The 17,597-nt window shown below is 41.6% G+C and overlaps 1 protein-coding gene across 1 annotated transcript; it reads right to left on the bottom strand.

Annotated features, from left to right (window-relative positions):
• Positions 1 to 10,048: 10,048 nt before the first annotated feature.
• LOC311062444 (lens fiber membrane intrinsic protein-like) lies at positions 10,049 to 17,597 on the bottom strand. Its single transcript, XM_084081490.1, has 5 exons — positions 17,470 to 17,597; positions 13,662 to 13,870; positions 12,417 to 12,566; positions 11,893 to 12,027; positions 10,049 to 10,413 (listed from the first exon to the last, which is right to left on the bottom strand). The coding sequence occupies exons 2-5, from the start codon at positions 13,834 to 13,836 to the stop codon at positions 10,352 to 10,354; spliced, it is 522 nt and encodes a 173-aa protein (XP_083937616.1). The 5' UTR covers positions 13,837 to 13,870; positions 17,470 to 17,597; the 3' UTR covers positions 10,049 to 10,351.

Here is a 17,597-nt window from a genome sequence, read left to right as displayed (position 1 = left end):
ACTGTCGGGCGTCGCGACCACCCCGGCTCAGGAGTTCCCAGGCTACTGATCAGACCCAGGGCCCTAGCCTCAATTTGCTCAGGAGAACAATCCTCCACCTTCAATGAGAGGTTGGATCCCCCTCCCAGCTTAACCCCATCGGCTCCACCAGCTTCTACAATATCCCGAAGGTACTGCTTCATTAGCGACGGTGGGGGCGGGACTGCGTCTGGGCTTTTTAGCTCTAGGATGAGTGTTTCACCATCCGACGCTGCCGGCAGGTTGAGACTGCCTCTCGCACGATCGATCTTATCAAGGCTCCGCGCCTTACCCTTCACCTGTTCCGCCGTTCGGCCGCGCCCCAGGTCTTTAGCAATGGACTTCCAAGACCAGGTGTCTCTAGGACGCCGGCGCAGAACTCGCAGTTTGTTGACCTCCTCCTCAGACCAGCGACATTTCCTCATCCGCCCGACTGCCTGCTGCTGCCTTACTTCCAGGTTCTCTCTTGGCATGTTTAGCTATCTAGTTAGAATTAGTTAGATAGTGATCTATAGCCTGAATGGCGATTATATTTTTATGTTTTTTGTTTTTGTTGGGGCAGACACCGGGATGTTCTCTCCCCGCGCTGTGGAATGTTTGACCAATATGTGGGGGGTTTTCAGAATATAGTTGTTTTTTATTCAATCTACTTTATATAAAGAAGTTCTTGGTATTTTTTTCAATAAAAGCAGATGGCCTATGGCACACAGCATGTTGGATATAAATGTTGTTTTTATTGAATTGGGTTAAAGTATTCTTTTTTTTACTCCATTAGAGATTTACAACTCCGGCAGAGAGATTCACAACTCCGGCACATATTTACAACTCCGGACTATGTATGTTTTTCTTAATTTTCAAAAGCTTTGTTAACTGAATGTCCAAATTATACTCTTTATCTATTAAGGTTATTAGTGATATACGTCTGATTGATTGATTTATTCAAATAAACATTTTTTTATTGTCTTAATATTAAAATCAAAGGTAAGAAATTAAGGGATTTCAGAGTTGGGTTTTTCAGACTAGTGTGAAATTTGTATTGAAGTGTATATATTGAATGTTCTTACACATTAAGGCAACTGAACATTAGTATTACCTGTCTGAGAACTTATAATCCTTGCTGGAGTGGAAAAAATACTATTAACATTTTTTTTTGTATTTCGGCCGGAGTTGTAAAAAATGAAGTTATGATGTGAATAATCTGTATTTTAAGAAAATGTGTTTTTATGAATTACCTGCACCTTTACATGGATTGATAGCTTAGACCCTTCTCTACAAATATATCAATTTGAAAATAGGGTAGAACAAAGATTATAAAGTTCAACTTTCAAACCTGTTTTGTCCCATATCTCAAGAATGGGTGATATGTGACATATCTTACACGTAGCAGCATGTCACAGAGGCGAACGGCCTTTTTGCATGTAGTTGCTTATGAGAAACAACAAAAATAACAATAATAATGCATTAGCGCAAGATGAGGATAAATGAAACATTCAGTCTAAATGTCCAGTAATTCGCAACTACTACCACTACTTTTGTATTTGAAACTTTAAAGCCAGGACGTGTAAATGGTTTGGTCTTTTTTTAGACAACAGTGATGGACACTGGGTGTCTGTGACCGTTCCACACGTGAAGAACTTGAGAAGTTGAGTACAAGCTGTGATTTCTTTTTGGGAAAGATTTTTGAAAGCTCATCCGGACCAGATGCAGACCATCTTACTACACAGATGCAGACCCACCAGAGGAGCAGGCTATGGAAAATTGACAAGAACTGATTTTCAACAGATCTACGATGGGACCTCACAGCACCAACCCTGTGATGACACTAGAACTCAACCTCACAGCGTCGACCCCTGTGACGACATGAAAGAAACAAAGAAGAGGGGAGAAAGAAGTAAAAAGAGGGTTACAGGAAAACTTCAGAGTAGTATATGGACAGAGGACAGCAGCAAGTTGGCTTGCTGGAACAGCACTCAGCATTGACAAGAGGAGCACAGATGGCCCCCACCCATTCTTTGCCTATGCCACAGGATCCATCTCTCCTCCGTGTGACTGGACTTTGTGTTTGTGGACGCGATGGAAGGTTTAACATGTTTCAATGTTTGTCTGTCTTTTCAACAGGTTGTTTGTTGAGGTTATATGTTTGTGATAATGGTGATTTAAACTGCAGAGTGTTTGGCTGCCGTTTTATTGCAGTGTTGTGAAGGATTAAGTTTTACTCTCTGGTCTCTTGTATTGAATGTGGAGTTTTTACGGGGCCAGGCTTCCAGCATGGACCCGTTTTGTTATTGAGATTATTACGGGGCCAGGCTTCCAGCATGGACCCGTTTTGTTATTGGCATTATTCCATTTCTTCTTCTTCTGCCACTTTTGGCAGTTCTGGCTGAACCGTGCTGTCGCTTTTTATGAAACTCGGCCATATGGTAGATGGTCATGAAAAACGATCAAGGAATAATTCTCACAATCTTTCGTCAAAAGGTGGCGCTATAGCACTCAATTGAAAAATGCCAACTTTGAACAGGTACAACTCATGCCCTATTTGACCTACAGCCATGAAACTTCAATACACATATGCGTCTCCTCATGCTGAACAACTTTCACACTCTGACTTTTGACCTCTGACCTTTAGATCTCCCACCATTTTGAATTATATGAAAAACATTTAAAACCTATCTCCTCCTGGGATTTTTGAGCAATCTGCACGAAACGTTTTACACATGAACTTTGGACCTATGCCGACAAACGTTTGCAAAATATTTTCCTTAAGTGAAAAAATGAAGCTTTAATGAGCCAATAGTCTCGCGTAGCCAGACCCCACAGAAAATGAAAAACAGCGACCTCTGCTTTTCTGATATTCTGTGGAGTCTGGCAGGAGTATAATGTTAGACTAGAGCGCAGGGAAACACCGGTTTCATGTCTGCCTATAGCGCATCACTTCCGGTTGGTGCGACCATGTTTTCATTCCCACTAACAATATTTCTACACGGAACACTAACACCACTTCTCCCAGAGAACATGGATGGTTTTGGTTATAAGCCCACTTGTTTCTATGATGAAAGAGTAATTTAAAATGTGAATATCTTTCCGTGGTTTTGTCCGCTCCGAGGACGCTATTGTTAAATTAGTTTCGGCTAGTTTCGAGGGGGGGAGGGTGGATCATGGTGGATGGACATGTGAATCCCGCCCACTACATTTGATTGGGTAAAGCGCGGCCCACTTCCTGATCTGAAGGCACGCCCACTTTTAGCCAATGCGCACTGGTTAGGACGAACCGCTCCGACAGATTCCACCGCAGGTCGGAATCTGTTCTTGAGAGATTAATGAGCCAATGAATATTGCAGTTTTATGACAATTATTCATCTGCCCCTAACACATACATGCAGACTTACCATTCTTTGAAACTTTGCAGAAATGTAAAGGACCATTCCAAATATCACTGAAACCAATCTTACTCCAATTGGTCAAACGGGGGCGCTATAGCAATTTTTTGAAAATTGAAACTTTAAACAGGCAAAAGTCATGCCTCGTTTGGCCGACAGCCATTAGACCTGCTTACACATGTGCCTTGACTAATGAGGAACACATCTATCACGTTGACCAGTAAGCACCGCCCTTAGATTGTCCGCAATCTTGAGCAGTTTGAAAAACACTTAAACCCAGGATTTTTCAGCTATTTGCGTGAAACTGTATGATCAGTGTGATCTCTTTTTTCAGAGGTTTGTCTGTTGGTCCAACAGCATCCCGCTTAAGTGTATGTCTCACAACCTCAAGGTCACAGGTTCAAGCCTCACTTGGTGCAGACTTCATCTAAGTTGCATTTCACACAACATGATTATCAATGAATACATCTGCAATTGTTAAAGATAACATGAAATACTTAATTGAGTGTTTTTTACATACTTCATTGTGAAAATAGCTGATCTACAATCTCACAACTTTTCAGATAGCAATGAGAGTATGTTTTTTCAATGTATAACATACTTCATTGTGAAAATAGCCGATGTACAATCTGACAACTTTTAATGGTTTGTGAGCTTGTAGATCGGCTACTTTCACTAGTTTTGGTTCTGAGGAGATGTACAATGTGTTTGACCACCTTCTGAGCAATTTAGTCCTCAGGTTCCACTCCTTTAATTGGTGATCGTGTCCACAGTGCCATCACCACACCCTTCATCTCCTTAGAGTTAAAGTACTCACTAGCGAACGTATCCTCAAAGCAAAATGTCCGAAATGCCGCGGTTTCTCCCCCTCTATGTCACTGGCACTCTGCCTGTCTATTTCCCTCTTTCTGTTCTGTCTCTCTGCCCTGGCCACGCCCACATTATATTCCACCACACTTCAGTCCCAGTTACACACCTGTCCACACTCCCTCATCAGCCCAGCAGTGCCATGCCCATTACACACCTGTGGACACTTCCCCAATCACCCTGCTCCCTATAAAACTGGACTCATTGCATACAGCCATTGTCAGTTCATAGTTTGTTGTCTTGATGTTCATGCCTTGGTGATTCGTATTGCTGTTCGTTCCATTGGACTGTGTTGCCAACCGCCATAGTCTACTGTTTGATTCCTGCATGCTTCTATGCTGTAAGTTTTGCCTCATTCAGTCATTAAATACTTTGAAATTGACTCTGTTTGTTTTGGCTCTGCATTTGGGTTCAAATCACTCTGCATCCGTGACACTCTAATGCTGGGTCCATTCATCAGCTCATAATACACTGAACGGCCACTTGTTGAGGTCATCCAAGCCTGTCCACCCAGCGCCGCCATGGTGCTCGAGAGGGGACGAGGGGTATTAGCGTGCTCCTCGGAACAGAATTAGCCTACCGTTTGGCCAGCAAACATGCTTCTTTCAGCTGGAGATGGTCAGATAATATCCTGAACTTGAATCCTTCTGAGGTGTTAGGAGGGAATGTGTCTTCCAATGCTCTTTTCAACTTGGATAATTCCCTGGGATCTGGAGAAGCAAAGACACGAATGGTGGGTGCTGGTCCCCGGTAAATTTGGCCCGTACCATAGTGCAGGTCAATGTGGCGACGGTCCTCCTCGGAGTGAGACCGATATCCCTTCCCTTGGTGGTTGTTATCAGGGGAGTGGATGTGTCTCCGCTAGAGTTCTCAACGGGCCTGAAAATTAAAGCCCGGCTCTAACTGGGCCCGACTGGGTCAGCCCGAGGCCCGGCTCGGCCCGAGTAGTTCTCCTCATTTTAAGCCCGAAAACCCGACAAACCCCCCCCCCCCCCCCCCCCCCCAAAAAAAAAAAGATTGCCAGTGTGGGCAGCGCCATGTTGCGACTCGTGAGTGAGAGAGATAATGGAGTCAATGGACATTATAATATTTTTCTAAATGGAAACATCACAATCATGCTCAGTTGTTCATAAAACATCACGTTAACTAGTAAGTTCTCTTCTGCGCGAAATAGGTTATAGTACGAAATAGGTATAAATTAGTACTAGAATGTTAAATCCCCGTTGTCTCTCTCTCTCTCTCTCTCTCTCTCTCTCTCCCGACCCTGGCGGCGCTGCCGCTGCTCGTGTCATTTATATTTTATCAGCAGAGCAGAGATCTATTCTAGTCTACAAAGTTAGACAAAGTTACAAACCCAAAACGTGTTCTACTGCAGTCGCTCGCAGACCGGTGAGCGACAGACGCCACTGACCATGCATGCACTTGCGCTGTGCAGCAGTACAAAACAAATCATCTTCTAGTATGAGAACAAGGCAAGCACAAGCAGACCTTGTATTTAGAACTGTTGCCTACTGTCTTGCGCTTGTATGTAAACTGCTAATAAACTAAAGTATTCAGTCAATCAATCAATGCTTTATCTGTCTGCCTTGAATCCGTGCGTCTGCATTGTTCTGGTGCGTGCTGCTGAGCACCGCCGCGCCACGGCTGTAAGTGTAACACCTTTAGTCATGTAAATTCAGGCTATTCTTTCTTCTAACAAAGGGAAGGCTATAACACCTATAACACCACTTACCAGTTTTCCACCTCATGACCAGGCCAGCCAGACTCCGCAGTAGTCAGTCGTTAATCATATTCATAGTCATACATAGGCTGGCTAATGGCTACACACTTTCTTTAGTAATAGACTTTTGAATCTTTGATGTTCTTCTTCTTATTTCATTATTACTGACTATTATTAATTATCATATACCACAGTAATAATCACACACAGCATACGATACTTCAACTCCATACTCCCAACTTTATTATTATGTGTAGGCTTAGCAGCAGTGCAAACTTGTAAATAAAATATATAAACTAAACTAACAAAATAACAGTCTCTGACTCTGATGAAAACTTGTATAACAAACAAACGTAATAAACAAAATAACAGAAACCTAGTTTCTGATTAGCAGCAAAAAGTAAAACGAATGAAACAAAACAAAATAACAGAAACCTAGTTTCTGATCCTGATTAACAATAAACATTAGCAGCCAAAAATGAAACGAATTAGATAAAACAAAATAACAGAAACCGAGTTTCTGATAGCAGCCAAAAATAAAAGGAATGAAACAAAACAAAATAACAGAAACCGAGTTTCTGATAGCAGCCAAAAATAAAAGGAATGAAACAAAACAAAATAACAGAAACCGGGTTTCTGATAGCAGCCAAAAATAAAAGGAATGAAACAAAACAAAATAACAGAAACCGGGTTTCTGACTTAAAGTGACTTAGAAGAACAGTAGAAGCAAAATATACAGTGAATTCTGTCTGAATAAAGATATAAATAGCACTTCTATAAAATAGTTAAATCACACACAACACACACAAACTGCAGTGCACACCGATCTTTGATCAGTCCTTTTCTTGTACAAATTAAGACATTAAGCTACACAATAGTTAGGCTACTTATTGCCGTGGAGGAACAACAATGCATCCACAGTGTCTGGCTTGAGGCGTGTTCTCCTCTCCTCGATAGTGCGGCCTGCCACACTGAAGACCCTCTCACTGCTGCTGCTGCTGGCCGGGACACCCAGAATATTCCGTGCCAACTTAGCGAGCCTGGGATATGCTGTGGTGTTTTTTTCCCACCAGCCCAGCAGATCCCGTTCGTCACTCATGGTTGGCCTCTGGCGTATGTAGCTCTCCACCTCATCCTCCTCAGTTTCATCAACTGCTCCAAAGCGGTTCTCCCACTCGTCAAACTGACGTGGTCTCTTGGGAGCTGGAGGCTCTGGAGCAGAGCAGCAGCATCTCCACCAGCCTCCTCTTCTTCGCCCCCCTCCTCTTCTCCAGTTTATTCAACCACCACCACTCTCCTCCTCTGGTGGTGTGGCTAGGCGGGACTTCACGTATTCGTGAACGGTGGCCCTTCCAGTAGCAGACAGCATGCGCAACTGGTTACATTTTGGTCACAGAAAAGTTGCAGCCTTGCCGAGAGCTGTAATATCCATTTTTTTTTCCCAGCCACTGCGCATGTCGCTGGCGCACAAAAGCTTGCTGTGGTGCGTCTTGTGCGTTGGGACCACAGTGCCTTCTCAGTCTTTCTCTCCACAGACAGACAAGTTGGAGAGTGGGGTATTTGTCCCCCTCCAGTTCGTCCCAAAAGGGCTGGAGGAAGGACACAAGAAATGCCAGCGTGTCAGGGCCCACCTTTTGCACTCGCTCAGCCTCTCCACGAGACTCCAGCTTGTCGTGCAGCTCTCGGTATACATCCTGAATGGACTTCAGACACATGTATACAGAGCTGAATCTTGTCTCAGCCACCTGCAGCAGGGTCTTACTCAGCTGCGCTGCTAATCCCGACTGCTTGACATACCTAGACAGTGTAATACAATAATAACAAATAAAAACACGCAAATTACGCACATTTTAATTTGCTTTTTAATTGTGTAACACACACATAGCCTACATAGCCTATAATAACCTGAGAAGAAAACGAAAAGTAGCCTATAATAGCCTAATGTAGTATCGTAGTCATTAGCTCCTAGCTATTTATGTAATCTGGTTGAACCTTATGTGCCAGGGCGCACCCTTAGATCCTCTGGCCAGGGTCTACTGGAAATGTATTCAGCTAAGTTGGTGACCAAAGGAGGTCGGGCCTTTTCTATAAAGGCCCCTAGACTCTGTAACAGCTTACCAGAGCAACTAAGGTTAACTAGATCATTAACAAGTTTTAAATCCCTGTTAAAAACCCATTTTTACAGAATGGCCTTTTTAACTCTTTGAGATAAATGTTGTTTATTATTGCTTTGTTCTACTGTAAATGTTATATATCACTGTTATTTCATTATCTGCATTGTTGTTGTTGATTGCTCTTTTTATTGTTCAAGCACTTTGTAACTTTGTTTAAATAAGTGCTATACAAATAAAGTTTTATTATTATTATTATTATTAGTGCTATAATTATAGTAACAGTATAACAAACAAACAAAGCCTACCTCACTAGGGCCCTCGCTGCAGTCAGGGTTTCAGCGATGTCAGGGGCATTTGCAACAAGTGCGGTGTCATGCTCCAGGCCATTCTTCAAGACCGTATTAAGGACATGATCCTGGCAGTCAAGTCTGGTGTAGGACTGCAAGGCTTTAATCATATTTGACCCCTGGTCAGTGACCCAAACAATTTTGCTCAGGGAAATTGGCTCAAATCCAAACGTGTTCACCAGGAGCTTGGTGACTACTGTATCTCCCGTTTAATGTTGTCCCCCGTCTTTTTCAATTCCAATGGGAACATGGCTGTGGTCAGATTTTTTCCGATCAATTGGAAATCTTCCGATACAAAATGGCATGTAATGGCAAGATAACTAATTTTTCGGAAATCATCTGTCCACATGTCAGTTGACATTCCTACTGTGCCTCCGTTTTTTGTCTCCGCCAGGAGAGTTTGTTTTCACTTTCCGTCAGCCAAGCAAACATTGGTCGAGCCTCACGTGACACTTGACAATACGGTGAAATAGTGTGATCTGATTGGCTAGTGACATATAACAGGCTATAAATACATGTGTCACTTTGAAAGAGTCTTTGCCTCTTTCAAAGTGAGGTAAGACAGGAATAATCACGAAATGGCTGAAAAATGGCGGATACTGTAACAATTGGATAGGACACTTACACAGACAGGACAGATAGGACACTTACACAGACAGGACGGATAGGACACTTACATAGACAGGACGGATAGGACACTTATACAGACAGGACGGATAGGACACTTATACAGACGGATAGGACACTTGTGTCATGTTACTATGACACAGTAACATGTTCTATTTTTTGTAAGAATTAGAACATAAGAATTAGAACATTCCCAACATTCCCAACACAAGTCTGCTGGTGGAGACTTGTGTTCCGAGGAGCACTTTTTCTAGTTAGATGTGTTTTCACTTGGTCTGTGAAGACTCCTCGTTTCTCCTCAGCCAAGGCCCTGCAGTGTGTGGCTATGGTGTTGGGGCATGGAATAACGGAGCTGGCTGGTACTGGTTGTCTTGCTGTTGTAGCTCAGCACTTGTTTGCACTTTGTGCACTGGGTAAAGTCCAACACCTTCCCTTCGGAGTTCACGACCAATTTAAATCTCTCCCATGCTTTGGCCTTCCCAGCCTCGTTAGTAGATAGACTCAATTCTCCTGTCGCAAGTTTTCTTTTTATTGATTTGGCATCCATCTTCTCCGTCTAAGTTCTTCGCCCCTCTGGCTGACCTGCTGTTAACCTGAGTCGGACACGCCCCCCCATCATCCTCTCTGCGCACTGTGTGATTCATGGCCCTTTTAAAAAAATATTTTAACAAATGAATATCACTTACCCTACCTTTAATTAATATTGGGGTGATTGAGTGAGAAGATCGCATCCAGGAGAGGCCCTCCACTCACTGCCACAGAGAGTCACCAGCCAACACACAATTATCAGTGAAACTGAGGCTATTCTACTGTAGAGGAAAATAAGAGGCTTAGTGCTGACCTCTAGTGGTGGCATAGGGAATTCAATACATCACAACAAAGACAAATTGAAGAGCAACTTTATTGAAAACTGTGTCATATTAACATGTTTCAGATTAGTGATGCATTTCCCCTTCACATATTTTAAAATGATCCTGAATGAAAGCAGTGAAGTCATTTTAAGGTAAAAACAGTACTATATGAGATTCTTCTTCATACTATTATCACAAACATGACCTAATGAAATCACGAGACTTCAAAAAAAAAAAAAAAATCCCAAGGAGTCTTTCTGGATCAGTTCCTAGTCTCTGTCAATAGCGTCAGACATCATCTCTGGGGTTCTAGATCAGTTCTGACCGCTACGATCAGAATATATTTCTGTCTCCGGACTGGCTTCCATTCGATGAAGCCCTGTCCTCTTTTTTTCCTAAAAGAAGAAAGTCTTGGGTGGCCGTTCCCCCTCTAGCGTGGGCCAGTCCCTCTCCTGCATTCATGCATTCTGTAGGCACACATGTAAAAGATACCTGCAACAGACAAAGGGGGGGGGGGGCGTGGTTCAGTCATTGATGCACACACACAGGGGCCCAACAATGTAGGGGCCCTGCAATGTAGAAATACCGTTGTTACAAATAAAAGTCCGGAATTCAAAATGTACTTGAGTAAAAGTGCAAAAGTATTGGCATCAAAATGTACTTAAAGTACCAAAAGTAAAAGTACTCATTATGCAGAATGTCCCATTTCAAGTTTTCAAATGTAAACAAATATTTTGAAAATAGCAGATCTACAAGCTCACAATGCGTTGCATCGCGACGCATTGTGAGCTTGTAGATCTGCTATTTTCAAATGGCCGAAATGTATATAGGGCTGAAGTGGTTAATGTATGTTTTATAATAATAATCAAAATCTGCAAAGTAACTAGTAACTAAAGTTTTCAAATAATGTAGTGGAGTAAAAGCACAATATTTGGATCCGAGATGTAGTGGAGTAGAAGTAAAAGTATTGGAGGTTTTGGAATTACTCAAGTAAAGTGCAAATACCTCAAAATTGTACTTAAGTAGAGTACTTATGTAAAAGTACTTAGTTACTTTCCACCTCTGATATCTTGTATGGCCTACTGTGTAGACTACAGAACATGCTGCTTTAAGCAGTCTAGCTTTGAAGAGAATTCTAGCTGAAGAGAGATTTCTACTGCATGGTAAACAGGCAGCATTTTGGTTTCAATTGGCCCACCATCTAGGGCTCTGTTACAAACAGTGGACAAAAAGCGTCCTTCATAGAATAATATGGTGTCAACTATTATAATTTATGTGGTCCTCCTGACTTCATCATTAACGTGTTGCACCCATCATTGCTCTGTTTGAAGCTAGCTATTGAAAACAACCTCAATAGTCCATATTCACACAGCGGACATTTTGGAATTTAACATTGCGTTGCTGTGGCAACTGGGGTGGCAACTGGGGTGGCATTTCATTGACTTAATGGCAATATGGCCGCCGTGTGAATATGGTCTATACTCTTGTAAAGCACATTATGACCTTAAAGGGATAGTTCACCCCCAAAATGTTTGTTTTTTCCTATTGATTACACACCCCATGGAGACTTGAATTCATGGAGATTTTTCCTTTTTTCTTTTGTCGTATTCCTAAGCCAATAATTTGATGACCGGTGGCAGCTCCTGTAGGAGACTCAAAGTGTCAACTTTGAGTCTCCTACGGGAGACATTAGCATCTTTCCGCCGGTCATCAAATTATTGCCTTAGGAATGCGACAAAAACAAGAAGATCTGAATTCAAGGCTTCATGGGGTGTGTCACTGATAGAAAATACGTTTTTTTGGGGGGGGTGAACTATCCCTTTATATCAGCAACATAATGCAGATGATACACTTTAAGAACACCACAGAGTCTGTTTTGTTGTTTCATCTGCCCAGGTTCACTTAACATTGTGGTTCATCTTTTGGAGAGCAGCGTGTGTGTGGGGGTTCTCTCTGTCTCTTATACTGTACCTGCAAAGAAGGTCATGAGCAGAGCCACCCAGCCTAGTATGTAGGACCAGGAGAAGCGCCAGTCACCGAAACGCCTGCCCAGGAAGTTGACCGTCACACCAGTATAGATGGCCATGGCCAGCAGAACAAAGAAAGCTGGGAAAAGGTGGGAGAATTGAGATTGTTATTCATGGTGTGTGTGTGTGTGTGTGTGTGTGTGTGTGTGTGTGTGTGTGTGTGTGTGTGTGTGTGTGTGTGTGTGTGTGTGTGTGTGTGTGTGTGTGTGTGTGTGTGTGTGTGTGTGTGTGTGTGTGTGTGTGTGTGTGTGTGTGTGTGTGTGTGTGTGTGTGTGTGTGTGTGTGTGTGTATACATGTTTGTGTATCCAAACCCTCTGTGTTTGGACCTGTTATGTTTAAAAATAGGCCTCTTGCTGTGCACTGGTCCATTTGTGTATTGAGTTGAATTAACACTGTGGATTTCCCAGTGCGTATACGTGTAGCCTATACGTGTATACGTGTATACGTGTATACGTGTGAAGACTCACTGGAAACAAAGAACATGATCCCTGCAGCGAACGAGCGGTTGAACCTCTCAAAGGAGGAGAAGTGGGCAAAGGACATGATGCCAGCGATGATGCCCGAGAAGCATGCCATGCCCGACAGGATCATGAAGGCTCTGGTGGCATTCCAGTAAGCTGCACGGGGACAGACACACAGGAGGGGACACGGAACAAATCATCAGTGATCATGTGTGGAATAACATCTTCCTGACATCTTCTGTTTATTGATCAGGTGTCTGCACAGTAAACTCCTCAGTGTTCATTTAACTCTGAGAGTTACACATGGATAAATTAACACTGAGGGATTGTACTGTGTGCCGGGACAGAGCTCACTGTGTGAACTGTAACACAAAGAGATGTTCATTTCAAAAAACACGAAAGGAAATCTTTTTTTTTTAAAGTTAGTGTTGAATTAATCAACACCATCTTAAAAATATCTTAGCTTTTTCCTCCATCTAAACTCAGGCACTGCCTCATTTAAAACATAATAATGATAATAATCTGTACAGAAATGCACAGTTATCTGCTGACTGTACACATTAACACAACGTTACTGTACTTTGCTGGGTGTGTTCTTAACAAGGACTACCAGACTCCATGTGGTGGGAAAAGTACTCCCATGTTTTGCTTATAAGTAAAAGTATCAATACTGCAATGTAGAAATACTCAATACTCAAATGTATCACATTCTTTTGAAAATAGCAGAGCTATAAGCTCACAATGCGTCGCATCGCAACGCATTGTGAGCTTTTACTTGTAACGGAGTATTTCTATATTGCAGTATTGATACTTTTACTTAAGTTAAACATGTGAGTACTCTTTCCACCAGTGAACGTGTATTATTACATAGTGTAATAATGAATATATGTAATGCATTCCTCTCAGGAATGTTGCTTCACAACATCCTGTAAGTCAGTGGTTCTCAAACTTTTTCATGTCAAGGACCCCCAAATTGACACTTATCAGCCCGCGGACCCCCATTTGAAAAGATAAGCCAGGGACCCCCATAAGAGAAGATTTTTTACGGATCTCTAGCAGTGATTCTCAACCACTTTAATTTCAAGGACCCCCAGTTAATGGCATTTATATCTCTGGGACCACAATTTATATTGTAAAATCAATGTTAATCTAACTCTGAGAGTGTACAAATGGAACCAAACGGACCCGTTAGGGTCCCCGGACCCCACTTTGAGAACCAATGCTGTAAGTGAATGACGGCCCGGGTCTTACCTATGCTGTCGGTCTGCATGTAACACTTGTTGGACATGCAGTACCTCCACAGCCCCTGGTGGGCGTAGCTGCCGGACAGACGGTACTGCATCCAGTAGTCCGTGGCGGTGGACACCACCAGCAGGATGTTGCCCACGATGGCACAGAAGAGGCCCCCTCCCATGAAGCTGTACATCTTGAGCTGAGATAGAGGGGCTGCCGCAGAGCACCTGTCATTGGCACCCACGGGAGATAATAGGATGGATTAACATTGTGTGAAATGATTAATAACCCCATTCAAGACCTGAGGCCATTCTTAAAAATGTTTTCTAAATCCTAACAGTTAAAAAAAAAAAAAAACATTTTTTTTCCCCAAAAAATAGCAGATCTACAAGCTCATAGCGCGGCACTCGGTGCCGCGCTATGAGCTTGTAGATCTGCTATTTTTGAATAGCCAAAGAAATCAGATTGCGTTCCAGGTCTGAATAGGTTAATAACCCCATTCAAATCCGGGAAACGCGTCTGTGTCATTTTAAGATTTGAGCTACAGTATAACCATTATTTTATACTTTGGGCTATTCAAAAAAATTGCAGATATACAAGCTGATTGTGCCGCGCTATGAGCTTGTTTATCTGCCCTGGAACAACATGTTTCACAAATGTTCGCTTTGAAAAATATGTATTCAAAGATTTGCACACATTTTCACGATTTTTTTTCCCCAAAGATTGCAGGTCTACAAGCTCGTAAGCGTGGCATTCGGTGCCATGCTATATGAGCTTGTATATCTGCTATTTTTTGAATAGCCAAAGAAATCAAAAAAAAAAATGACACACAGATGCGTTCCCGGTCTTAATGGGTTAAACACGAAGGCAACATACGAAGGCAACCATTACTGTACATACATGTTGTATGAGGAGCTCAACATGGTTCCGCATGACTACTGTATGTGCAACGGCAATCAATGTCATACTCTTGTAAATGTATGTATAGTGTACTTGTAGCATATACCAGTGTTGATTTCGGCGTCTAAAACTATAACGAAAAATGTTCGTCGACTACCTTTTTTCACTGACGAAAACTAGATAAAAACGAAATAAAAAACTACGCTATGATGACTAAAACTAAGACTAAATATATTGAAACTTTCGTCAACAAATCAAAACTAGACTGAAATGTTAGGGAGTGACTATAGTGGAGAAGAGATCCAGTTGAACTAAGACACTCATTTTATGTTTGGTTGCGCTCGGGTGTTGTGCTCTCATGCAACCAAATGTAAAATCAGCCATTACGACGCCATCAAGGCACCGCCAAAATACATTTTAGTCGACTAAATCAACTGTAGATTTAGTCATGAAAACTCATTCATATGAAACTGATTTTTTTTCCCCCCATGGGATTGATAAGGTATAATCCAAAATAATAATAATAATAATAAAGTCAATGTATAATTTTCTGCTGGTTGTTTAGCTTAGAGTTTAGGCACCTGTAGTGGTTCTATTTAGCACCATTTGACAAAAGTGCTATATACGTGGCACCTTTAAAGGGATAGTTCACCCCTAAAATTACTTTTTATCCTATCGATTAGTCACCCCATGGAGACTGGAATGTTTTTGTCGCATTCCTTAGCCAATAGTTTGAGGACCGGTAGCGGTTCTGGTAGGAGACACAAAGAGTCTACTTTGTGTCTCCTACCGGAACCGCTGCCTACTGGTCAGCTGGTCATCAAATTATTGGCTTAGGAATGTGACAAAAACATGATTAATTCAAGTTTCCATGGGGTGACTAATTGATAGGAAAAAAAACATTTTTTTTTGGGTGAACTATCCCTTTAAGATAAGTGCTATATAGCACCAAAATAGGTTCCCCTCTGGTTTCAAGCCAAAGAACCACCTTTAGAGCTATTTAGCACCATTCTTTGTTTAGTGCGATTGACAGAACACAAAAGTACCGTCATATGATAATAAATAATGGAACACCAACATATCAGCTCATAGTGCCGCACTATGAGCTTGTAGATCTGCTATTTTTGAATAGCCCAAACAAAGTATAAAAGAATGGTTATAGCTCAAATCTAAAATGACACAGATGCGTCCCCGGTCTTAAAGGGTTTAAAACAAACATACAGAGCCAGCCAATAAGACAAAACTAAATATCAAGCAGATATAAAAATAAATGGCATCAGAAACATCACCCAGTATGGACATTCATGTTCAGGTTATAGACACATATAAAGAGGAATTCCTGCTGAGCCTCCATGCAGCCACTGTTCATTTTGTTGACTAAGACTAACGGCCTTATTTTCGTCGGTGCCTTACCCATTATCACTAAACTTCTTTGCCATTTTTTACTATTTTTTAAAACATTTTCAAATAGTTCAACTAGCCGATCTACATCGACACGTTGTGAGCTTGTAGATTGGCTATTTGAACCATTTGAAAATGTTTTTAAAAATAGTAAAACATGGCAAAGAGGTTTAGGGATAATGGGGGTCCATTGGCAAAAATAGGGCCCTACACACCGGGGCGATTTTTTTCATGTGAATAATACGTTGTTTTTTTTTTAAACCTTATAAAGTCAATGCAAGCGTACATGGAGCGAAAAAGCAAAGCGAAAAAGCGTCTTTTAATTATTCGGAACGGGTCCGAATTTTGCGTATATTCGCATATTCGCCGGTGTGTAACCGCCTTAACCCATTAAGACCTGAGGCGATTCTTTAAAAAAACAGTTTTTTGAAAAAAAAAAAAAAAAAAAAAAATTCAAGATTTTTCAAAAATAGCAGATCTACAAGCTCGTAGCGCGGCACTCGGTGCCGCGCTATGAGCTTGTATATCTGCTATTTTTGAATAGCCAAAGACATCTAAAGTGACAGGTATCAATGGGTTAAGACTAAAAGACTAAAAGACTAAAAGACTTAGTCGACTAAGACTAGACTAACACTGAACAATTTCAGATGACTAAAACAGGACTAAAACTATAATGGTGTGTTACTCAAAAAGACTATAAGGCTAAATCAGAATTTGCTGTCAAAATGAACACTGAAGCGTTTCAAACCAAGCCCATTGAAAAAAAAAACGTCTACAAACTTTTCGACAGCCATATTATGTTTGCTTTTCATCCAGACAGACGCGCAGCAGCAACCACTCAGAGTTGACCAGGTGTTATGTAAAGCTCCCGGGCAGGTGAAAACCGTCTTTATACAGAAGGCTTTTTCACCTCGCCGCTGCCGTGATGATGCCAGCTGACAGTGGTGGAAAGTAACTAAGTACATTTACTCAAGTACTGTACTTAAGTACAATTTTGGGGGACTTTTATTTTACAGGAGTGTTTCCAATTTGCTATACTTTTACTTCTACTCCACTGCATCTCAGAGGCAAATATTGTACTTTTCCTCCTCTAAAAACTCCACTTGGTTACTAGTTACTTTTTTGTTTTTGATTATGACAAAACCACTTCAACCCTATATACATTTCGACCATTTGAAAATAGCAGATCTACAAGCTCGCAATGCAACGCATTGCGAGCTTGTAGATCTGCTATCTTCAAAAGATTTGTATACATTTGAAAACTTGAAATGGGACATTCTGCATAATGAGTGCCAATACTTTTGTACTTTAACTCAAGTCGATTTTTAATTCCGGACTTTTACTTGTAACTGTAACAGTGCAATGTAGAGTATTTCTACATTGTAGTATTGATACTTTTACTCAAGTAAAAAAAGAATAGTACATATTCCACCACTGCCAATGGAGTGTAGGACCATAACTCTATTTAAAAACAATATTAACAGCTGTATACTGTTCCAACACAGGAGCCTAGTATAGGCCTTACCTTGTTTCTTCTGGAAAATGCACCCTCTTGACCACCGTTCCTGAGGTTCAAGGAAGAGAGGGATGCAAGGGGAAAAGATAGAGGGAGAGATAGATAGATAGATAGATGGAGGGAGTGATGCTTCCAAC

The sequence above is a fragment of the Gymnoscopelus microlampas genome (genome assembly GCF_963454915.1).
Source record: "Gymnoscopelus microlampas genome assembly, chromosome: 15".
Lineage (NCBI taxonomy): Eukaryota > Metazoa > Chordata > Actinopteri > Myctophiformes > Myctophidae > Gymnoscopelus > Gymnoscopelus microlampas.
The sequence above is the reverse complement of the archived record's forward strand: the minus strand, read 5'-3'. Positions and strand labels throughout refer to the sequence as shown.

What these genes read in the sequence shown, in the direction of transcription:
- LOC311062444 (XM_084081490.1), bottom strand. Translation starts at nt 13,836, where the DNA reads ATGTACAGCTTCATGGGAGGGGGCCTCTTCTGTGCCATCGTGGGCAAC. An exon ending in CATGCAGACCGACAGCATAG is followed by an intron (nt 12,567 to 13,661) that starts GTAAGACCCGGG and finishes GTCCCCGTGCAG; the next exon opens with CTTACTGGAATGCCACCAGA. An exon ending in GCTCATGACCTTCTTTGCAG is followed by an intron (nt 10,414 to 11,892) that starts GTACAGTATAAG and finishes TGTCTGTTGCAG; the next exon opens with GTATCTTTTACATGTGTGCC.